The 25,118-nt window shown below is 34.6% G+C and overlaps 1 protein-coding gene across 7 annotated transcripts in view; it reads right to left on the minus strand.

Annotated features, from left to right (window-relative positions):
• The window catches only part of SCN1A (sodium voltage-gated channel alpha subunit 1), a 150,787-nt gene that overhangs the window by 79,583 nt on the left and 46,086 nt on the right, over positions 1 to 25,118 (minus strand). For all 7 annotated transcript variants that reach the window (XM_076005619.1, XM_076005623.1, XM_076005621.1 and 4 more), the window contains exon 2: positions 7,617 to 7,928. In XM_076005619.1, the coding sequence (XP_075861734.1) occupies positions 7,617 to 7,877 (261 nt within the window). In that variant the 5' untranslated portion in view covers positions 7,878 to 7,928. The remainder of the gene's footprint in view (positions 1 to 7,616; positions 7,929 to 25,118) is intronic.

Consider the following 25,118-nt stretch of genomic DNA (forward strand, 5'->3'; position numbering starts at 1 on the left):
TTCCTGGACTTATTCAATTTTTCCCTTTGGACTAGGAATAATCAGTGTAAAGAATAACCTGTCACACTTGCCTACCTGTGGCCCAACAAGCTTTAATATACAGCTTTCACCTAATTACAGATGTGGTCTTTAAACCATGGATCAAAAACAAAAATGCCCACAGAGGCTTGGTGGCAGTAAGTACCTGCCGATTTTTGGCATTTAAGTCAGTGATGCAGATCTGATATTTCAAGATAAATCTTAAATATGCATAATTGTGTGTGTGTGTGGGGGTGTGTGTGTGAGAGAGATATCTTGATTTACAAATATCAGAAAATAATTCAAAATTATAGACAATATTGCGTGAGCCTAGCAAAGCATATCTTTGGGTTCCATGCCTCACAGTTTTTTTTTTTTATTTTAAATTTCTGCTATAAGTTTAATGCAAAGGAGAAGAATTTGTACCCATAGAAAAGTTTACAGGACTGGGCACGGTGGCTCACGCCTGTAATCCTAGCTCTCTGGGAGGCCGAGGTGAGTGGATTGTTTGAGCTCAGGAGTTTGAAACCAGCCTGAGCAAGAGTGAGACCCTGTCTTTACTATAAATAGAAAGAAATTAATTGGCCAACTAAAATAAATAGAAAAAATTAGCCAGGCATGGTGGCACATGCCTATAGTCCCAGCTACTCAGGAGGCTGAGGCAGTAGGATTGCTTAAGCCCAGGAGTTTGAGGTTGCTGTGAGCTAGGCTGATGCCACGGCACTCACTCTAGCCTGGGCAACAAAGTGAGACTCTGTCTCAAAAAAAAAAAAAAAAAAGAAAGAAAGAAAGAAAAGTTTACAAAATTGTGTGTCCTTAGGCTTCAGATGGGTGGAATAAGGGATGGGGGTCACTGCAGGACATAACTCTGTGGGAGGTGTTCTAACCCCTAGTGAGGCTCTCCTCAACCAGGGCTGGGGAGGCCTCAGACTTTATCTCAGCAGGAGAAACTGTAAATAAAATGATAAAATCTGGAGGTGAAATATTTTTCAGCCCTATATCATCGGTACATACCATGGGTCTGGTATACTATTATATGCTCAGTTAATTTTTATTTGACTGGAAAGAACAACTTTGAGTCCTAGTGTGATTACAAGCTTTCTGTGTGAGAGCTATGAGCAAATTATTCCTCCCTCAATTTCTCCATCTCAGTGGAGAAGGTTAAAATTTTACCAATCTTAGGGTTGTTTAGAGGATGAAATGAAATAAAACATGTCAGTACACTTAGTGAATTTAAAAATGCCAATAAAAATGTAAGGATTAAAATATGAAAAATGTGTCTCTATGTCTACCTGTCAAATATACACATATATAGCAATGTTTCTGTTTCTCAAAGCAGTGCTGATTTTCACAATGAAATTTTCAGGTTCACTATCTTTCCTCCCAAATTTTCTAAGAAAACGATGCCATCAGCTTTCTCTGGTCTGACACCTAAAAGCACACCTCCAAAACAGATTCTGATGTACCCATTATTTTCCATCTCTACAGGCAAAATGCTAGACCAAGTCTCCATAAAGACTCCCAAATTATTTTTCTTTTCTCAGTTAGTTGAATCTGTTCTCCATAGAGAGCCTAGAGTGATTTTTAATAGTCGTAATGTGGACCATGTCACTCCTGTACCCAAAGACCTCTTGAGAAGTCATTTTGCTTTGAAAGTAGACTTCGAACTCTTTAAAGCCCTAACCTTATCTTATTCCCTTCTTACATGTTATAGTCTAGCTTGATTGTCTGTCTTCTGTGCTGTTACCTTTCCCTGAAAGACCCTTTTCCTCATTCCTCTCCTTTTTAGCCTTCAGATCCCAATTTAAATGTCATTTCCTTTCAGAGGCACACAATTTAGTTTTCCTAAATTGTTTCTCTTTCAAAAAAGGTGCTTATCACTGTATTAGAATCTGGTGGGAAATGCAATTTTCTAATTATTTTAAAAGCTAACCCAGACCACTGAGTCTCTAAGATTTTAATTTTTACAAGGGCAGGAGATACTCAAGTGATGAAGTGTCAAGTCAGGGTTTGGGAAATACTGGCAGCCTAGGAGACGAGAACCACATCTTGCAAAGTAGCATGAGTAGGAGAGCAGAAGGACAAGCTACAGGCTTATTTAGATTCTACCACTGACTTCTCTTTCCACTGGTGTCCTTATTGCTGTCACTGCAAGCCCAAAGTAGCATGGCAATGGGCCATGGAACCTCACAGATCTGGTTTTAAATCTAGTTTATCTTACTTAATAGTTCTGTGATCTTAGGCCAGTTGCTTAACCTACGTTTCATTATTTTTAAATAAAGACAAGAGCTATCTTGGAAGGAAATGCAAATTAAATAAGAACAGTACACATCCTGATACATACTATGTTAGCCTGCCTGTCACAGCCTCTTCTCTAACAGTCCCCCTTGTCTCTCTTCCTTTTGGAGAAAACCTCTGCTGCATTGTCTGCCTGTGTGGCTTGGGTGGAGCTGACTCTTGCCTTGGCAACCCTGGTCAGCATGTGATATTGACCTGGCCAAGGAGACTGGCCCACACCCTTGGCCACAGTGACTGGTTCAGAGGAGGCATATAACCTAACTAGAACCAATTTGAGGATTTTTGCTAGAGCATTTGAAGAAAATGTGAGCTCTTTTCTTGGGGATTACTAGGCTGTAGGGGGTTAGCTTAATACTGCTGGTGGTAATTTTTGCCATCCTGTGGAAGAGTCAACTTGCCAGTGAAGCCAGCACAGGTGAAAGCAGAGCTGAAAATGGAAAAAGGGCTGTCCTGATGACATCATTTTAGGTACTGGACCTTTTGATATTGAAACCAGATTCACCCCACACATTTCCTTTCTCACCCTCACTTCCCTCACAAAATAGTTTCTGTTGGGTTTTGGTCACTTTCAATTGAAGGATCTCTTACTACTATAGCAGTGAGTAATAAATGCCAACCGTTATTTTATTCACCAACATCATGATCTTGGAACTGTCTTTGAGACAAGGATTGGGAGGTGACAAAGAAGAAAGGGGCATAAGGAAGAAACATGGGGGGGGGGAGAAAAAAAGATTTGAAAGTCAACTACAGTGTCGTGGATGTAAGGGAGAGCCTGGGTGACCTGTAGTTCCAGAGTAACTGATGATATTTGGAGGACAATTGTGCACTGGGAACTGTCCATATGACAGTTCATGGAGTTATAAGCTTTTAACTACTTTTCTGATTTTCTATCAAATTAATATCACAAGAAAAACTCCCCAATCCCAGTTAAAAGCAAAACAAACAACTCTTCCACCAAATATAACAACTAAAAACTCCTGTAAGCAACGACAGACCAGGTATGAGTTTGCAATCACAAGTTCAGGGATGATTCCTCCTGCAGCCCAATATAGAGGGAGCATACATCTTTTCAGGACAGCTGATAAAGAATAGGTTATTTTTAAATGGTCCATGAGACAATCAAGGAAAAAGTACATTTAAAAAAATGAATATAATTCTACATTCCATAATTGAGAAAACATCCATTTTTACTACAGATCGAAAATACCTCATTCTATTTCCAGTAAATCTGCAGTCCCAAACCCCTGGGCCATGGGCTGGTACCAGTCTGTGGTCTGCTAGGAACCAGGCTGCACAGCAGGAGGTGAGTGGCCAGTGAGGAGTGAAGCTTCATCTGTATTTATGGCCACTCCCCATTTCTCACATCACCCCCTGAATTCCACCTTCTGCTAGATCAGCTGTGGCAGATTTTGCATGATGGTGAGTTGTATAATTATTTAATTATATATTACAATGTAATAATAATATAAATAAAGTGCACAATAAATGTAATGCCCTTGAATCATCCCAAAGCCACCCTACCCACCCCAGTCCATGGAAAAACTGTCTTCCTTGAAACCGGTCCCTGGAACCCGAAAGGTTGGGGACTGCTGCAGTAAACTATCACATCATCAAAATGATATTTTCTTCTATGATAATAATGAGTCATTTGCAATTTTTACAAGAACATGAGAAAAGAGCAGGTTTCTTTAATAAAGAGTGGGTAAAGAATTTGAATGTATAGCTGAATGGTGCAAAATCAACCCAAGCTATGAAAAGCAACTGTGAAAAAATCCCATAAGAAATAAAAAAAAAAAAAAGGTGTGTTCACAAGCTAAAATGTGGCTTGCTACACAGCTAAAGTAAATAAATAAACAAAAGAAACTCAACCTGGCAAGCCGGAATAATGTTCTAAAGACCACCAGATCAGAGCTAACATGGTATGGAAAATTCTGTGACTGCATTTTGAAGGCACTGTTTTTTTTTTCTTTTCTTTTCTTTTTTTTTCATGAGTCCTTACCTTGAACTTCTAAAGGCTCAAAACATCTGAGGGGCTGGAAAGCTCCTCATTCTTCCATGCATCAGGAATGTTCAGGAGATGGTTGCTACGATTTTTTCAGTTACTTTTACATTATCACTAATCATAGATTAAACTACTTTAGCAATTTTAGTAGAATGTTTGAACATTATATAATTTGCACATTTTGAAATGGAACAAAGATGATAAAAATATGTGGGCATATGCCATCGGAAAATACACCATTATCAGTGACATTTCTATAAGCTCACTGACATTGTAAAAGATCACAGGTAAATTTAGTGTGGTATAATGCTGTTTCTATTCACATAAATTTCTTGCATGTATACCACTGCACTTTAACTTATAACATAACGAATGGATTCTGTAAGCATTTTTATAGTTGGCTGGCTTTGTTTTTCCTATTTATTATTAAGAAAGAAACTAGAGAAACTTGTATCAACCATATTGATACAAATGACACAATAACTATTGTAATGGAGCTCAACCGCAGGGAAGTCACTAGCCTAACTGATGTTGGCATAGTCCATGTCACTCAGGCAAACCAAATCTGTATGCCCAATATCAGCAATAGTGAAAAATCTCATGCTAACAAGCATTTTTGCTAGTGACATTTTCACTACCTCACTGTTCAGCTATGCCAGGAGTACTGTGTGTGTGTGTGGCATTGTTTAAATGAAGAGCACCTTGCCAATCTCAGATACCCCAGTTCACTAAGATAAAATTAGTCATCAAATATTGAAAGAAATATCCATTGTTTTTAAAAGGTAGAGATTTTGCTAAACATTCCAACTTTAATCTGAGCAGACTAATTTAGAATATTTAAGAATATTTTCAATACTGAAATACTCCAATTATGAAAGAAAATTTAAGACTAGAAAACAGTATACAAGCAACTTACAGAAAGTCTTAAAACATAAAAATACAAAAGAAGGGAATTTCAAACACATAGCTCAATCATGTGTTCTAAGCCTGCCATGTTAGTTTTTAAAGATTTCAGTCCTGCAAAATGTTTCATTTGCATTGTTGTTGAATGACTTACAATTGAAGATTTGCTTGATGTCAGCTCAGTAAGGAAGCTTTGGATGTACCTTACCTTGGAGAAAACACTTTCCTGATAAATAGGTTTCTCTTATCAGGTTGTTCTACTTCACACTGTGCAAGTTCCAAACTGCCAAAGTGTTTTTTCCTTCCTATACCATGTGCATTTGAAGATAAGGATAGAAGATTTTAAACATAAGTTTAGACGTGAGCCTAACAAAGTGTATAAGGATTGCTTCAACACAAGAATCCAGCTGACTCTCGTTCCATCAGAGTTGGTTTCTCAGCCTCAATTTTAAGGCTATTTTTGAGTATTTTAATAAGGTTTGCAGAATTTAATTTGTATCTATCTTTATATCCTTTGTCACATATAATTCATTATAAACCAAACATGGACTATTTACTGGGGCAGCATCCCCTCAAGACAATAACTTTTATCAGTCTGAAAACTCTTTAATTAAAAAAAAAAGATTTATTGAATAATATGGTCTCCACATGAAGGACTGTTACCTTTGTCAACACAAATTGGTTTATTGTTTTACATATAAGGGCACAGCATAAGAGCTGAGATACGAGATTTCATCTTGTTTGATTAGAGGATAGACTCTAGATGGCGCAAAAATTTTTAGATGGTGATTACTACCAAAGAGGTAGATAGGCTGGGTGTCTAGGAGTATCAAAAGAGTTCTGCTGAGAATGGAGCCTACAAACCCATCAGAAGGGCAGCCTTTGAATAGACTAGATATATCCAATGGCTATAAATAAAATAACACACTCCATGGTATGAATAAATTTCTGTCTGGGAAACAGTCTTTACTTCAATAATGAAGTAATTATAAAGAAGTTAAAATGTTTGAATAATTGGATTATCTACATTTTTACTTTTCTTATATACAGTCATCCTAGTCTATTTTGAGCTTTGGCTTTTCAGATGTCATATTAAATTAATTTCCTAAGAACTGATTTAATAACAAATGCAATTTTTCTCATAATTTAAATGGCAGCTATGAGACTGATAATCCCTTACCTACTAAGATTTGACAATGTAGTGTTACAAAGCAAAGTTAAACGATAATAAAACTATGGGAGATGATTCATCTCTTCCTTTACTGTAAAACAGACTAGTTTTTAAAAAGGGAAAGTGTGTTATACTTAAACTCATTATATCCTATGAAGTTAAAAAAAATCTGGACAGAAGGCTGGTATGAGGCTCTTCTGCAACTGTAGCAGTTCAATCAGAAGCAATTTACAAAACTGCCTTAAATTCACATATTAAAATTGCCAAAATTTTGCATACGTTTTATAAGGACGAACTTCACCCAGAAGTGGGCCAGAAACAAAGAGAGTCCTTAAGAGTTTGGGGAGTATTTTAAGGTCAATGTCCAACAACAACAAAAATTGTGTTTGCTTCATTACATTCTTTGTGTCCTATCCTTTCACTAAGAGTCACAAATTTACTGTCTGCTGAAAAAGATAGTAAAATATTGCAAAGTAATTAAAGTCATAAATTTAATTTAAAATCAATACAATAATATTTTTGGATTTTATGTCTTTTATGCTTTTCTTTTTGTTTTGGTGAGATGATGGTCATAATGAAAGATTGGGTGCATAATACAAGGTATTTGCCTGATGGATACAGAAAATTTATGCATGCAGATACTATTTATAGGTTCTTCAGAACATTACTTTTTGTTAATTCTTACCAATATCAATACATTACTACCAAAAGGTTGAATAATTTGTAAAATTGTAGTTTATAGAGATGCTATTTTTCATATGAGAAAAATTCTTCAAAAAATTAATTGATGTCATCCTTTATAACACTATATAGAAATTGAAAACCCTTGTGGCATCAAATTTTGTTCCATGAGAAATTAATAGTAATATTTTTTGAAATATAATCTTTATAACTTATATGATTTTAAGATTTTTAAGTGCAGAAAGTACATAACATTGTATAGCAAACCTGTTTGGTGGAGAGAATTCTTTTAATTCATTCAATTAGTTGCCTACAACTTACATTTATTTTTAGATATATGTCATGATGCATTTGGGACAGCTCCATATGTTATCATATAATCACTTCTCATATATATGCATAAAACACAAGCAAATGTGCTTCATTTCTTAAACAGAAGGATACTTAAGACTTTGTGCTAATTCAGCATGTGTTGGTCCTATGTCAGTCCAAGGTATGCAGTAGGCAATTAGCAGCAAAATATGCCTGATAAAAAACACTCACTTTTTTATTGATATAGTATGGATCCAGGTCCTCCAAGGGCTCTGACACCATCCCTGGAGGAATGTCTCCATAAATAAATGGAAGGTTCTTCCCAGCTTCCAAGTCACTATTTGGCTTTGGGCCATTTTCATCATCATTTTTGTCTGGTTTGGGATTCTTAGCCTTTTCTTCTGCAATGCGTCTTTCAATAGCTGCAAGAGATTCTCTGGTGAAGAAGTTGAAGCTGTCAGGTCCTGGTGGTACAAGCACTGTTTGCTCCATCTTGTCATCCTGCACATTTTAATTACCATTTACTCTCTGCATGTGAAAGTCCTACCAAAAGAAAAGAAAAGAAAAAAAAAAAAAGAAAGAAAGAAACAACCAGATATTTTTAGAAAGATTAAGAGAAGATGTTAATATATATATAAAATTCTTGTCATGAAATATGAGCTAGAGAATTTAAATTTTGGTTTCCTCCTTAAATTGAAAGGTAATTCCTCAATAAAAATTCTTAACAAACATGTTTTCTATGTTAAGTTCTCTTAAACAGCCCGTGTTTATTAATTCTTGTGCTTTACCGATATAGGAACTACACTAAGTTTAAAAAGTGGTCCACAAGTGAATCTACCATTTGATCCAGCAATCCCATTGCTGGGCATCTACCCAAAAGATCCAATGACACTCTACAAAAAAGACACCTGCACTCGAATGTTTATAGCAGCACAATTCATAATTGCAAGGCTGTGGAAACAGCCAAGTGTCCATCAATCCAAGAATGGATTAATAAAATGTGGTATATGTATACCATGGAGTACTATTCAGCTCTAAGAAACAATGGTGACATAGCACATCTTATATTTTCTTGGTTAGAGCTGGAACCCATACTATTAAGTGAAGTTTCCCAGGAATGGAAAAACAAGCACCACATATACTCACCAGCAAATTGGTATTAACTGAACAGCACCTAAGTGGTCACATAGGTACTACAGTAATAGGGTATTGGGCAGGTGGGTGGGGGAAGGGGGGTGGGTATATACATATATAATGAGTGAGATGTGCACCATCTGGGGGATGGTCATGATGGAGACTCATACTTGTGGGGGGAGGGGGGGAAATGGGCATTTATTGAAACCTTAAAATCTGTACCCCCATAATATGCCGAAATAAAAAAAAAAAGAAAAAAAAAGTGGTCCAAATATATCCTTAATCATTAAATGTCTTAAGCTAATGACCACCATGTCACTAATGGGCTGTTCATGCTGTGAATCATCCAAAAGACGGAGACTGTGCCCGTAGAAACAAAGAATAACTCAGGTAACAGGGATGGAGTGAAAAGGAATTGTCTCTGAGAGGACTTAACAGCTAATGTGCTAGGCCTGATGAACGACTTGGCTTTTTGGCCAAGCTGATGAGAACAGTTTGTTGCAGCCAGCCTAATGACCAAGTAGTTACTGCTGTCCTGATTGGGCCTTCATCTATTCTGAGACCTGAGAAGACTGAAATTATGACCTGCTTACTTCATTAACCATGCTAGGTCAGCTTTCTTGAACACATAAAGAAAAATACAGTTCAAAGGGTTGGGCGAATGCCATTTATTTGAGTAAGAAGGAGAGAAAAACTAGGCTGGTAAGAAATTACTAGACTGGGGCAAGGATGAGAGAAGCTATCTGTAGGTACAGGAGACAGCAGGATTCTCCTATTTCAAGAAAAATGATCAGAAAGAAGATAGGGTGCCATAAACACAATAGGAACTGAGGTGTTTTTCTTCACGAAAGCAATAATGTTATTCTTGCTGATTCTAGAGTCCCATAGTGGTAAACATATTATGAAGACCTCAGGCAAAACTCTCAATTCTGTATAGCAGAGTCAGACCTGATTTGATGCCAAAGGCTAAATCCCAAATGTATTGTTTTAAGGCATATTTAATATGAACTCAAATTTCACAGATATTACTGAACCAAAATGTCCCAGAGTCTAAGCTACTGCTTGGCCATGAATTTTATTTGGACACTGCATTAACTCATTAAGGTCAGCAAGCTATGATACAGCTAATTACAGCTTTGGTGTGTATGAACTGCAATAATAAAGTTGCAGGCATAAGTTTTTTGTGAGGAGTCCTACAGGGACCTCAAATTTGGAGAAGTTTCCTAATGCTGTGAGGTTTAGGACCATATTTTTCAGAATGGTGACAGGAAATAAGGGAACACTCAAGTTTAAATTTATACCCTCAATCTATTAAGTGAACTTTTCAGAGGTTCTGGCAATTAACTCAAGGCCTGAAAGAATAAGCTGCCTGTAAATCAATGGAAAACTAATGTTCTGTCTGAAAACTCGAATTCCCCATATAGCATCAGTAAAATACTGGCATTTGTTTATTTGGAAATAAAACTTTAAGGATAATAAATACAGCACATTTCTCATAAAGGAATTATTCAGACATAAATATATATATATATGGTTTTTATTTTTAACTAATTAGTTTTTTGATAGAAAATATATGTAAATGATATAAATTCAAAACATTTAAAAGAAAATGCAGTGGAAAGTCTCCCTTCCACCTTGTTCTCCCCTATTCTCTTCCCCTTCTCAAAAGTAACCACTGTTACTTGTCTCCCAAATATGCACTAGGTATATGCTAATATATAAGTGTATGTACACTTATACATATTTCATTTTAAAACACATATACAAAGAGTATCTATTATACAAACTGTTCTGCTCCCTGCATTTTTCACTTAAAATCTACATTAGAGTTCATTTCATCTCAATTTTTATAGATTTGACTCATTCTTTTTATTGGCTACAAGGTTTTCCATTGCATGCATGTGCCATTATTTATTGGGTCGATTCCCTAGTCATGGCTATTTGAATTGTTTCCAATATTTTGCTATTATAAATAAAGCTGCAATTAATATATTTTTACACACATATTTTCACATATATGTGGATATTATTTATAGGATTAATTTCCAAAGGTGGACTGGGCTGTACAAAGAATGAATCTTTAATTTGATAGTTATTACAAAATTACTCTCTATGGAGGTTATACCAATGTATTCTCCTGACAGCAATGTAACACAGTTACATTATGATGCATAATATATCTACATATGATAATGATATAATGTACCATATTTTCAATATTTCAAACCTAATAGGAACAAAGATGGGGGAATATTATGGTTTTAATTTGCATTTGTTTTACTGTGAGAGAAGTGGAACATATATTTAACAGTTATTTTTTATTTCCTTTTCTGTGACTGCCTAAAAATAGCCATTTTTCATTTTATTTTTCTTTTAAATCTGTACCTTTTAAGATATAATATCAATAGCTTGATTTTGTGATGCGTGGTCTTTTAAAAAATGTATTATATGTTTTTTGACTTTGTGTTGTTTTGTGTTACAAAGTTTTTAAGATTTTAAAATTTTTATGTCATTATCTAACTCTTCTTTGGCTTCTGGATTTAGTGCCATGCTTAGGAATGCATCCGGGGTTTGAGCAGTGGAGGGTAGGAGAAAGAATGTAAAAGATATGTATAAAACACATACACATACTCCAATCGTGTTTTCCTTTTGCGTTTTTTAGTATCTTCATGGTTTAGTTTTATAAATTTAACTCTTTAATCATTTTGGAATTTGTTTTCTGTATGGAGTGAGGTAGAGATTCATTTATTTTTCAGGCTACTCTGTTACTCTAACATCAATTACTGATTAAGCTAACTTTTTCCCAGCAGTAGACAATGCTACCATTACAGTATGTTAAAAATATAAATATGTATATATTTATTTGTGTGAACCCCAAATTCAGAAACAAACTTAACAAACTAATCCTACATGTATTTTCTTTCTTTTATAAAATTTCAGTATATTACGGGGCTACAAATGTTTAGGTTACATATATTGCCTTTGCCCTACCCAAGTCAGAGCTTCAAGCATATCCATCTCCCAGATGGTACACACCACACCCACTAGGTGTGAATATACCCATCTCCTCCTCCCCCCCCATCTGCCTGACACCCAATGAATCTTACAACTGTATGTGTACTTAAGTGCTGATCAGTTAATACAAATTTGATGGTGAATACATGTTGCTTGTTTTTCCATTCTTGTGATACTTGATTTAGTAGAATAGGTTCCAGCTATATCCAGGAAAATACAAGAAGTGCTAGATAACCATTGTTTTTTGGCTGAGAAGAACTCCACAGTATACATATACCACATTTATTAATCCACTCATATACTGATGGGCACTTGGGTTGTTTCCACATCTTTGCAATTATGAACTGTGCTGCTATAAACATTCAAGTGCAGATGTCTTCTTTATAGAATGTCTTTTTTTCCTGTATTTTCATTAGAGTTAAGAAATCAACATTATCATGTAATAACTTTCTGGAGATACAAACCCATCCAATTAGATATGAGAAATAGTTACTTTGTACAATAATAAGGATAAAGGATGTAAAATCACAATTATTTGCATATTATATGATTTTATGCCTAGAAAATTCAATAGAAACACCTAAAAAATTCCCACAACCAGTAAAAGAATTAGGGTATCTGGATTTAAAATTAACATAAAAAACTCAAAATATTTCTTTTGTATGAAAAATGTGGGTTTAAAAAATACAAAGAAAGAAACTATAAGCTCTATTACCAAGATCAGTAAGAAGGCATGGATGTTCCCTCTCACCACGCCTTTCAATATCATACTGGAAATTCTATCTAATGCAATAAGCCAAAAAATGAAAGAAGATAAATGTATATAGATTGAGAAGAAAAAAATCCTTGGAACTAATAAGCAATTGCAGCAAGTTTGTAGGAAACAATGTTCATAGAGATAAGTCAATCACTTTCATATATACCAGCAATGAACAAATGGGATTTGAAATTAAAAACACAGTACTATTTACATTAGCACCCTTCAAAATGAAATTCACAGATATAAATCTACCAATATACGTATAAGATATATATGAGGAAAACTACAAAATTCTAATAAAACAAATCAGAAAACTAAATAAATGGAGATATATTCCATGTGCATGAATAGAAAGACAAAATATTGTGAAGATGTCAGTTCTTTCCAACTTGATCTAAAGATTCAACAGAATTCCAATCAAAATTTCAGGAAGCTATTTTGTGAATATTGATAAACTGATTGTAAAGTATTTGTGGAGAGGCAAAAGACCCAATAACCAACATAATGTTGAAGAACAAAGTTGAATGACAACTAACCTAAGACTTACTATTATATAAAGCTACAGTAATCAATACAGTGTGGTATTGGCAAAAGAATAGACAAATAAATAAGTGGAACAGAATAGAGAGCCTAGGAACACATCCATGTAAATACAATCAACTGATCTTTGGCACAGAAACAAGACAATTAAGGAAAGGTAGTCTTTTCAACAACTGGACGTGCATATGTAAAAACAAAAAAAAAAGGAAAAAGGGAAAGAATCTAAATACAGACCTTACAGCCTTGATAAAAATTAACTCAAAGTAGATCACATATTTCTATGTAAAATGCAGAATTATAAGCCTTCTACAAGACTACATATTAATAGCAGTACTGTTTTGCCTTTCCATCAGCAATGAATGAGAGTTCCTGCTGCTCCATATGCTCACTAGCATTTAATTTTGTCAATGTTTGGGCCTTTGGCCATTCTTAAAGGCAGGTAGTGGTATCTTGTTATTGTTTTATGTGTTATTGTTTTTATTTTTTAATACATTGACGATGACAGTTTGGTAGTTTCTTACTAATCTAAACATACTCTTAAAATTTATATCTCTCAACTCATCATAATCAAATAGAACAAAATATGTATAGATATAAAAGATCTAAATAGGATAAGAAATGAGGTAAACTTAATTGAGAGTCCAGCAAATGAGCACCTTGATATTTAAACCAAAGGAATTGAAAACTTACGTCCACATAAAATCCTGCGCACAAATATTTATGGCAGCTTTACGCATAATTTTCAAAACTCGGAAGCAACCAAGATGTCGTTCAGTATGTGAATGGATAAATGAAATGTGGTATATCCAGACAATGAAATATTATTTAGCACTCAAAAGAAATTAGCTATCAAGCCATGCAAAGACATGGGAGAACTTTTAATGCATATTACTAAGAGAAAGAAGCTACCTGAAAGGACATACTGTATGATTCCAACTACATAACATTCTGGAAAAAAACAAAACTATGGAGATAGTAAAAAGATGTATGATATGATTATGAGGTGTCATTGTAGGTTCATCAATTTTAACAAATGTACCACTCTGGTGCAGGATGTTGATAGTAAGGTAGGCTGTGTGTGTGCAGAGGCAGGTGGTATAGGGGACTCTGTACTTTTGATTCAGTTTTGCTGTGAACCTAAAACTGCTATAAAAAATAAGTCTATATAAAAGGGAAAAAAATACAATGAAAGAAATATTCCTAAATGCAATGTAAGCTTTTTTAAAAAAAGCTTCAAATAAACCTAAAAGAAACATAAATGGATGCAAAGGCATATCCTATTATTGGATGGGAATGTAATATCATAAAGATATTAAATTCTCCTAAATTAATAAATTTAATACAGCTCCCAAAAATGACCAAGAAATTTTTAGAATGAGACAAATTTATTTGAAACTTCATATGGAAAAATAAACAAAGAAAAATAGTCACAAAATTCTTAAAAATAAGCTTTGGTTGCAAATTTCTCTTTGATGTATAAGAGTTGTTTAACAGAAAGTATTTAAAATTTCTATATGTAAACTTTTCCTCACTTTGTTTATTTATGTTTAATTTTATAGCATTATGATCCGATAATGTAGTTTGTACTATTTCTGTTTCTTGGAATTTATTGTGATGTCCTTTTTGTCCTAATAGGGGTTGTTTTAAAGTGACTTTCCTAAGAACACTGAAAAGAAGCTTATTTTTTGTTTTAAACCTATAGAGTATATCTCAATTAAATTTATCTTTTTTCTTATCTTATTTAGATCTTCTATATCTGTACCTATTTTTGTTCTACTTGATTATCATGAGTGGAGAGATGTAAGTTAAAGTCTATTTTTATTGTGTTTCTATTTATTTTTATAGTTTCTGTCATTTTTGTTCTATGAATTCTAATCCTCTGTTATTTGGTGTGCAGATAATGTTTATGATCAGATCTTTGGAGTGGATTGAAGCCTGTCCTTCATTAAAAAATCCTGGTTTGTGTCACTTTAATTTCTTTCATCTAAAGACAACTTCATCTGATAGCATATAATGACTGGTACTTTCTTCTTATTTGCAATTATATGATAACCTTTTGTTCATCAATTTGGTTTCATCCTTTCCATTTCAAAGCTTTAGCATTTTCCTTAATATGTCCGTATTTGGATTTTGCATACAGTATATTTTAAATATTTATGATCACTGTGGACAATCACTGCCTTTCAAGGCGAGAACAACGCTGGAGTTCATTGTCCATGAAGTTATGTGGATGGACAGAATATAAACAGTGACTAAAAGCCTTCCATTCTCCAGATGTATTCCATTTGAAAAAATTCCTCCAAAAAACCTCTAACTGTGCCAACTAGAAAAGTAAACAACCAAGAAGATAGAAGGCAAGTATTTCAAACTGGCAAATATAATTAATTCAAATACATTATATAGAATTATAAACTAGTTCAGCTATAGAAATTACACTCATATGTGAACAATATAACCCATATTATAATGACAGCATACTGAGATTAGGGAACTTTGTATTTGCCCTGTTAAAAAATACCGAAATAACCATGAATTTTCCATTTACACTAGAAAGTGGACTTCATCTCTTTATCCTAAAAAATCATGAATACTTTAATGGTCCAAATTTATGAAAGTACTTTAATACTTTAACTGAATACTTTAAATGGTCCAAATTTATGAAAATATACATCATTAGATATGGGACCTGTGGTTTGGGCTTACTGCTTTCTCTTTACATGAAAACCAGCATTAAAATATGTGCTTGGGTATATGCCTTGCTCCTTTAAAAAAAAATAAGACAGAGAAACTTTCCTGGTGGAGAAAAGATTTCAAAGAGACAAACGTATTTTTAAGATGAGTATGGATATACATTTGGACAAAATACAATGAAAAAGGGAACTAATCAACCATATCTAGGAAGAAAAAGTAATTTTAGCAAATATCAAATCTGAAAGAATTAACAAAATATATTTGGGAATAAGTGGGCAAGAGAAAACTGGAAGAAGAATGATTCTTTGGAAGACAAGCAACACAATTACAACTGGAAGCCAATTAGATAAGAAATCCTGAAGAAGTCAAGAAAAAAAAAAACAAAAGAATAAAAAATGGAAGTGAGAGACCATGGGAAAAAAAAGTTGTAAGAAAACAAAGTGGAATTTGTAAGTAGAAAGAAATAGTAAAGTAATAGCAATAATATGAACCAATATTAAATAACGTTTACAAAAGAAGAATAAGAGGAGAAAATTTATTAGAATATACAAATAATAAATAAAAGAAATAATATATTCTGGCAATATCTAACCAATAGAAAAATAGGGGCCAAATCCATAGCATTGGAATTACAATTTAGTAATACAATTTATTCTTAGGGGTGCTTTATAAGATCAGAAAGTTAATACTGATAATATTCTGTATTGTTTCTAGTATTTTCCTAATTCATGACTTATAATAAATGTTCCACTATTGTATGAGGTTTTGCTTCTGGACATTGCATATTGATCTTTCCTGTAGAAGATTACATACGTCTTACATATTGGGCTGAGTAAACATTTATCATACCCAAAAGATTTTGGTACTGAAGTGGCCAAGACCAGTAAACCATATGGCTTTGGGTACTTTCATAGTGCAAATGAGGAGTCTCATTTAAAATAACCTTTGTCCATGAAGAAGTTTCATAGTTCAGACTTCTTTGGGTATCTGACTTATTTCACTCAAATAGAAATATCTGCAATGGCTCAGAATTGCAGTATTTCATTTTCACTGTGGCATATCACACGAAAGTCATAAACATAAAGGCAATCTTGTAAACGCTTTGTACTTAAATTTGGCCTTTTATAGGGTAATTACTGTGCAACTTCTTCCTTTGGAAAGTACAGTTGTCTATGACTACTTGGGTCTATGTGGGTAGACCTGCTAAATTCTGGAGTTTGGTGAGCAGGCTTTTGGTCTTTCATATAAAGCAACACCCTCCAAGCAAACTTCTATGAGATATAAAAGTGTTATTTTGTTACCTATCTTAGTCCTCTAATTAATTTTTCTTTGTTCAGAACCTGGGAGAAAAGGATGTATGCTATTTAATGTTTCCCCCTTAAGAAGCCCCTAACATCCATAACTTTACATTCCAATGCCATTGTGGACTTATGTGAAGAATATGTGTGATTGAGGTAACTTCTCAAGACTTTTTTTGGTTCAACAATGCCCTTAAATTCCACATTGTTATTAAAGCCAAAGCCTAAACTAATTCTTGCTCACTCCCTTGCCCCTTCCCCCACCTTAACTTGGTGAGACATTTCATTTCCTCCTCCCAGTTTCCACTGCTGTTATATTTATTAGGATAATGTTTATTCTTTTATGCTTTATCTGACCCTAGAAGTGATTTACAAGAAAAACATTTATTGACCAGTTTATTAGTGAACTAAATATACAGTTTTATGTTTTCTCATGTTGAAGCTTTTATGTTTTTTTATGCAGACAATAATATATATGTAATCCTTAATGTAATGGCATTTTAACACTGATGTGGAACAGGTCAATAGAGTCTGCAATATAGGCTTTCAGGCAGAGAAGACTTAGTTTGCCTTAACCTTGAACTTCTAAAGGTTAAATAAGTTATTTTAAGAGAATTAGACTAAGATAAGTAAATCATAAAATCAAGAAATAGCAAACATTGAAAAAATTACATATTATCTAATCCATTCCTCTTATAGGATAGAAAACAAAATGAATCAAAGAAAGACTGGCATTTCTTTGTTTAGAACTTATGTGCTTCCTGCTTTCAGAATAAATATGATTTGTCCCAAGTCACACTGCTCATTAATGGTAGGACTGAAATCAAACTTTTATTTGCTAACTTCCAAACCAGTATCTGTCAGTTCTTAATAGTTATGACATGTGATTTTAAAGTTAATAAAATGTATGTGCAAATATAGCATAAGTAGCTATATTAAACTAGTAGTCACTCAACAGAATTATATTCTTTGGAAAAACAAATATAGTAAATGAAGCATTTTGGCAGAAACAGAGATTCTTCAAAAATCTAAAAAATGAGAGACACCAAAAAATAGATTATTGTAATATTCAAGTTTACAATTGCATTATGCAAATATGACTCACGATGAATTATATACCTCTACAGTCAATTTATATACAACTTCTATAACTTTTTACATTTTGCTAAATCTGGTTATTTCTAGTTATTAACTGAGCAAATCACTTTTTGTAATTCATTTGTCTCATTCTACTCTTTGCTAAGTTTCCCTAACTATAAAGTTTAATATAATCATACAACATTCAGCATTTAAGTATCTTGACTACCTTATACTATATCATGTGATGCAGAGAAAAATCACATATCTGCAATTCTGTAAATAAAATGGTTTGATAATCACACTGAAGAGAAACCAAAAACACTCCTGCCAAAAAGCCTGCTGTGTCCTTATAAATTTCTTTTACTATTCTGAGGACATCAACCATCTGTGCACAGCTATTTGTGAGGAAGTGTTTCAGTTCACTTTGTGGTGTTCTTGCCACCCACTTTACAAAAGAATGTTACTGCCAATAATAATAAAAATAACTAGGTAAAATGTTATTCTTACAGTTGTGATCTCACATAACTATTTTTCATAACACCCAAAAAAGCAATTGCTTTTTAGAATTTCCCAAACCTAGGAAATATTGTTGTATAAATTTCTTTTCCTAGAAATGATTTGGTTTGGTATATTTATAGTAAAAACCTTTATTTCATTTGATTTTTAATAAAGTCAATTTTTAGTATTACAATTGGGATTAATTAAAATAACAAACTTCATTAATATATTTAAAACTTTTATATTTTTTAAAACTTTATTATCCACCCTTAATTTTTCATGCTATATACAGACTACATTTAAAATAAGGTCATATATCTAACCTATGTCTATACCTACATTTGTGGATTTCAAGGGTGTTTTTTAGGACACCCTAATAATAGAGTAAGAAGTAAAAAATTCAGTCAGTGTACTTTGTTGATCCAATATCAAAAAACTGCCTTGTTCAAATTGACATCATTTATGACCTGTTGAATAGATGCTCTATATTTACTTCAGATTCTTAGAAAAACAAAATAGAACCTAAATTTCTAATCCCACCCAAAGTAGAACCTAAATGTCTAATGCCACTCATCCCATTAAAGTAATTAACTTTAAATATAATTCCAGTTTGGCAAACAGTTTGTGGTAGTATTTGATGAATACTGAGAAGTATATAAATTTAAATTTAAATCATTTAAATCAATTCCAATAATAATCTGCTGGACCTTATTCTTGTAGACCAAAGTCTTGTACTCTAGCCGAACAGATAACTTTCCACCTCAAACATAGTTCTAATGATATTATCCTATTTTTAATCCTGTTTTCTTTGCCTTATAGTAAATTTTATTTGATAAAATAGTGCAATTTTGGGCAATTACTATTTTCTGAATATCAACTCTTTTCCTGAACTTCGGCAACTACTCAACCACTGCTTTAACGGTATGAAGTGCTGAAATGTGTATGTTTTAGAATAGTCTGAGAGCATCAGCAGTTAGAAATTTATTATGTGGTAGCCTAGTTTATTGAAATATAAATTTGTGTGTGCTTTGCTTACATTTTTTCCTTTTTCTATTATTTTGAGCAAATTATGAGATCTTTATTACCTCAGGAATATCATTACAGCAGTAAACAGAAGCTGCTTGAGGTCAATGCTTTCTTCTCTCTCTCTCTTGGTTAAATCTTGAATGCATCACAGAAGTAATGTTAGAAATTCCAAAGCAAGGAAGAGAATTGTATAGGTAAGCAGTGAGAGTCTCTAGATGGGGAAGGGGATGGCAGTGTCCTAGGCAGGTGATAAAATCTCAGAGGGGACACCTGGGAAACTAGTTCCTTGACTGGGAAGATACTGGTACTGCCAAAGACTCCTGTATACCAAGCGCGAACAGAAACATCAGATCTTACAGACTTGAAGGGATGAAACAGGCACCTCAGTGGTATTCAATCCTGGTAGATGCCCCACCATCTACATCAGGAATTATACATCACCACCCATTGCCATGTGACTTGCTGGCCCTCCCAGTAGGTGGCATTCCTGAAATGTACTTCCTTTTCCTCAGTGTTAGCTTGACCATGTGACTTGCTTTGGCCAATGGAATGTGAGATGGCACACATAGTCTTCAATCAAACGGGAGATTCCCACGCAATATCCCACACAGCCTCTTGTTCTTGTCCCTCTGCCCTAAGAACGGCACATCTCAAATAGGGGCTGGCCCCTCAGCTGGGTTCCTGGAATAAGAAGATACACGGAACAGAGCCACCAGAGCCAACCTGTAGCCACTAAGGAGTTTGTAAATCAATGAGATTTCTGGGTTATTTAACACAGCAAAGCTAAGTAATATTTCAGAATAAATCATTAATCAATGGCCAGACGGCTAAACAGATTAAACAAATAAACATAATATCTCTTAACCATAATTTTTGACTAAGATTCAGATCTGCTATAGTTTATTAGTCTTTGTAGTTAGTTCTGCCATAAGAAACTTCAGTATCATTAGTATGTTTTTTGTTCTTACAGAGAAAGCAGTCATTAAATAGTAGGACCATGGTTAGCCCATATTCTCAATCATGTGAAATTTAGAATCTCTTCTTGACAATCATAATCAGAATAATTTAATGGAATTCCTTTGAATAACTTTGATTAGTTTATATTAAGAATATAGTAATGACTATAATTGTAAGCAAAATTTAGGTTAAACTCTTTTAGTAAATAAGTTTTGTGTGTTAGAAATAATCTTACTGTGGTGGGTGAGTGGTGGACATATTAATAGAGAATAGAAGTCCAATCACTCATGATTGTGATTGCGGTTGCAGATTTTGAGATACTAAGTGCAGGTGATAGGTGCTAAAAGCGTAAAGTGGGCATCTCAGGGCCTGTTTAGCTGGAATGAGGGAGGCATGGCCTAAACCCAGGTTGTATATGGCAGGGTTTGAACCACATATTCATAGATTACTTGGAGATGAGAAAGCCGAGTGGTCAGTCATGCCCATCCTTCCCTTTCCTCATTGTTCATTTTTTCTCTCTCATCTTTCCTTGACTCTCTCCCTATTTCCTTCCTTTCTTCACTTCCCATCTTACTTCCTTTCTTTCATCCCTCTCCAACTCTCCCCACTCCTGACTCTGTCTCTCCTTTGTAGAAGTGTCAAGAGTCCATTTAATGTTACTTGAAATCACTGTCTATAAGTAACTTAACATAAACCCACAAAGATGGGGACAGAATGAATGCCATTATTCTTGCTGTTCTTTTGAGCAATGCAGGTCATTTTTGCTCGTGGTGCTGGTAAAAGTGGGACTTATGTAGCTATAAGTAGCAGCCAGGGGGAAAAGTGCTAGAGTCAGCATTTGGCTTTTTATTGCTGTGGGACAATAATGACGGGGAAAAAAATCAGGCTTTGTTGGTACAATTCCCTTTGAAGCCAACATTAGCACTTTCACGCAAAATGCTGAGGGGAAATGGTTGCACTCCCTGTTTGCAGATATCTACCTTGATATCCACTTCAGTGAAATCAGTATTTTCAATCACTATGTAAATCCTATCAGGACCCATGGGCATGATTAGACTCTGTTTCCGGGAGACACAGTGCACCCCTTTGGCAGGGTCTCTGCTGAATGTCTAGACATTAATGTTCTAAAGAACTTATAGTTATTTTAATTGTTTTTTTGTGACTTTCACCTTTCACTCTACTAAGTGTTGCCTGGACAATTCAGGGTGTGAAATGGTTCAAGGGGAGTCCTTGAGCTGCTGTCTCCAGAAGGATGTTTAAACAGCACTACAGGGAAAATGTCCTGGAGGCTGGAATTTTGCTCTGAGGGGTTTCTTTTTAGCATAAACTCAATTTGAAGTTATGCCTTTCTGCTCAAAGGCATTTGTATGAAACCACCTCATCACAAAGCAAAACTGTCAAAGGTACAGTGGATATGTGGAGAGATACAGCACAGAACCCAGGAGCAGCTGGTTGGAAGTGGCACAGAACTGCAGGGGAAAGAAAGAGAGACAGAGGTGCAGGAGTAGGAAGAGGGGAGTGTTGCCCACAAATTAACTACCCTAGGAAATGAGTATCTGATGTTTGACACTTTCACTTTTCAGAACGACCTGAAGACAAAGGAAACCTTCCTGAGTTATGAAAAACAGACCAGAAGTTATCAGAGCTGTGGGATTCAGTTGATAAAGATTCCATATGTATAAAATCTAAAAAAATTCTAGGGAAAGAAACAATATTATCTGCAATTGTTCTTATGGATTCTTGTTCAAAAAAATAATCATTTTGGTACAGAGAAAGCTATAAGAACTTACAGAAGATAGGTCATGAAAGATGAGAGGCAGAGATAATTTCTTGCTTCAAAACTCACTATAGCAAATTTTCTGGATAGGTTATTTATCATTTATGATATAAAATTATACTTTATTTACATAAAGTTGTACTTAAGTTAGCTTTTGGTCTATAAGGTAAAGTCAGTCATTTTTGCTACATTCCTTTTGTGGTATCCTGGTCTAGGTTAAAGGGAGCCTCCAGGGATTGTTATAGTTTTCTCTTGTTTGCGTGCCCACCAGCTGATGATTGTTATGGATTTGTGTAGAGGAGACACTACCAGATGCCCAGCATAGCACATCTGATCCTGAGCCAGGTCTATTCCTGTCTGCGTGTGTGACACGTGGTGCTATAGTTTGGGTATGGTTTGTTTGTTCCCATCAAACTTCATGTTAAAATTTGATCCCAATGTTGGAGGTGGGTCCTTGTGGGAGGTGTCTGGGTCATGACGATGGATCCATCATGAATAGATCAAAGCCTTCCCTGGTGGGCGGAGAGTGAGTTCTCACTCTATTAGTTCCTGTGAGAGCTGGTTAAAAAGAGCCTGGCTTCTCCTCCCACACTTGCCTCCTTTCTTGCCATAGGATTTCTGCACAAACAGGTTCCCCTCCACCTTCCACCATGAGTGGAAGTAGCCTGAGGCCCTCACCAGAAGCAGATGCTGGCACCATGCTTCTTGTACAGCCTGCAGAACTGTGCGCCAAATAAACCTTTCTTCTTTATAAATTACCCAGCCTCAGGTATTCCTTTATAGCGATACTGAATGGACTAAGACATATAATCTGTGTGCAATTTTCTTCATTCTTTCAATATTAATTGAATATATACAATGTGTAAGGCACTAGGCAGAGCTGTGAAGACTATGAGGTCAGCAAGTGGAAAAGAATAATACTGGGAAACCTAGAAAGTAACTACATTTCTTTTACAAGTTGCTTTATAAAAGAAATTTTAGACTTTAAGCCACTTAGACCTTTACTTGGAGATTTAGGTATTTCTGATTGTAACCAATTCATTTTTTAGTATGAGTCGAGGAAAATGGAGGTTAAACATTGAAGGATTGACTTTGAAACTGAACATTTCTCAAATGCTCAAGTTAGTGTGTGTGTGTGTGTGTGTGTGTGTGTGTGTGTGTGTGTGTGTTTAAGGGTGGTAAGCTGCAACACTATCCTGAATTATTTTCACTAAATCATTTTTTAAAATAATTGAGCAATCATCATGCCACCTGTACTAATAATCACACACAAAATTAACAGGCCAGAATGACTTTTCTCTAATCTAGATGCACATTTTAATGCTTGTCTCATTTAAAGATACTTTTGGTACATCAAAACTGAATGTTGATAAACATGTGAAACAACAGAAATAAAGTTCAACGAGTGCCCTGTGTTCGCTCCACCTAACCATTTTTGTGATGCCAATGTCTATTTTCAGGTGTCAGCGAGGAAGAACTGGAAAAAGATAGAGTCGAAACAAAAATTTCTAAATAAAAAAATGTATGCTTTTTGGATCTCTTTCTAGTCTTCCATCTCAATATGTTTTCTAACATTTCTTAAATGTTGAGAAAATTTCTCTTTTTGTTATCCTCAATAGCAGGTGGCAGCTAAAATTGTTTAATTTTATGCTTTGGTAAAATCTTGTAAATAATTTAAAAACTATCATTACATTCAGCTAAAGTGTACACTCAAATTATATTTCTTTCTGCTTAAATTCTGAAATATATGTCATCTGCTACCCCATCCTCACACCAAGTAAAGTCCCAAGGCCTCTGGGCTAGGCAGGATGTTGTTATTTTAGTATGTTTTACGGAGTTGGCGTAGAAGACTGCTTGATTTGATGTGACAACTGCTGTTATTTTCTGGGTAGAATATTTGGTGGAGAAAATATAACAGTGTCCAAAGGGGCTGGATTGGCAGACTGGAGGTAGAGAGGGCCAAGACCAGGTTTATGCCATGAGATATACTAGTAACCATCATGATGATTTAAGAAATCTGAAAATAAGGTTGCCAGAAAAAATACATGGCACCCAGTTAAATTTGAATCTCAGATAAACACTGATTTTTTTTTAGTATAAGCATATCCCCTACAATATTTGGGGCACACTTATACTAAATGTTATTCATTGTCTATCTGAAATTCAAATTTAAGTGGACACCTTGTGGTTTGATTTGCCAAATCTGACAGCCATAAATATGAAGAAAGGCTCCTCTGCTAAAAATTCTTCTCTTCACATTGCCTGAAATTCAATTAAATAACATTTCAGTTCAGTTAACAAATATTTCCTTCTAAAAGATGAGTATCTCTGGAGGTATATGAGTTGTTCATGCATCAATGTGAATTAACTTAAAGACACTGCCTACTTCTCAATGTCTAACTCATTTCTCAGTATCAAAGAGGGGTAATCAGACAGAAGGTCTAGTGTTCTTTTTATGGTGGTAAGAGGTAAAGGGTGGGGGTGGCTAGGAACTGTTAATTTCAGTGGAAGGCTACTTGTGGAGGAACTAAATTTTAGTGGAGATTTTAGGACAGGATTATCAAAGTGTCAGGGAGAAAATATATAAAAAGATGGAAAGGGGATAAAATGTGTAAGGTAGTAGTGCCAGAAAAAACTCCCTCATTCTAGAATTTGTTTTGAAAAATTAAATCCTCATGAGGGGAATCAGTGGTGGGCTTTAGTTTTCAAATGTGGATAACAGTAAATGTTAAAATCAGTGGCAAGCAGATTTTCACATTTCCCTTATTGTTGAGAGTATTGACATGAGGTTATGTTAAAAAATGAGGGTACATCTTTCCACGTCTACTTTTCTCCTTTGTTGATTTTATCACTTCATTTTGACTCAGTTGGTTCTATACATGTGAACCCAACAAGGAAAGAAAGAGAAAGTGATTCAGGCCACTATGGATGAAGCTGCTATACCTGGACAACCAAAG

This window comes from Microcebus murinus, chromosome 8 (genome assembly GCF_040939455.1).
Source record: "Microcebus murinus isolate Inina chromosome 8, M.murinus_Inina_mat1.0, whole genome shotgun sequence".
NCBI lineage: Eukaryota > Metazoa > Chordata > Mammalia > Primates > Cheirogaleidae > Microcebus > Microcebus murinus.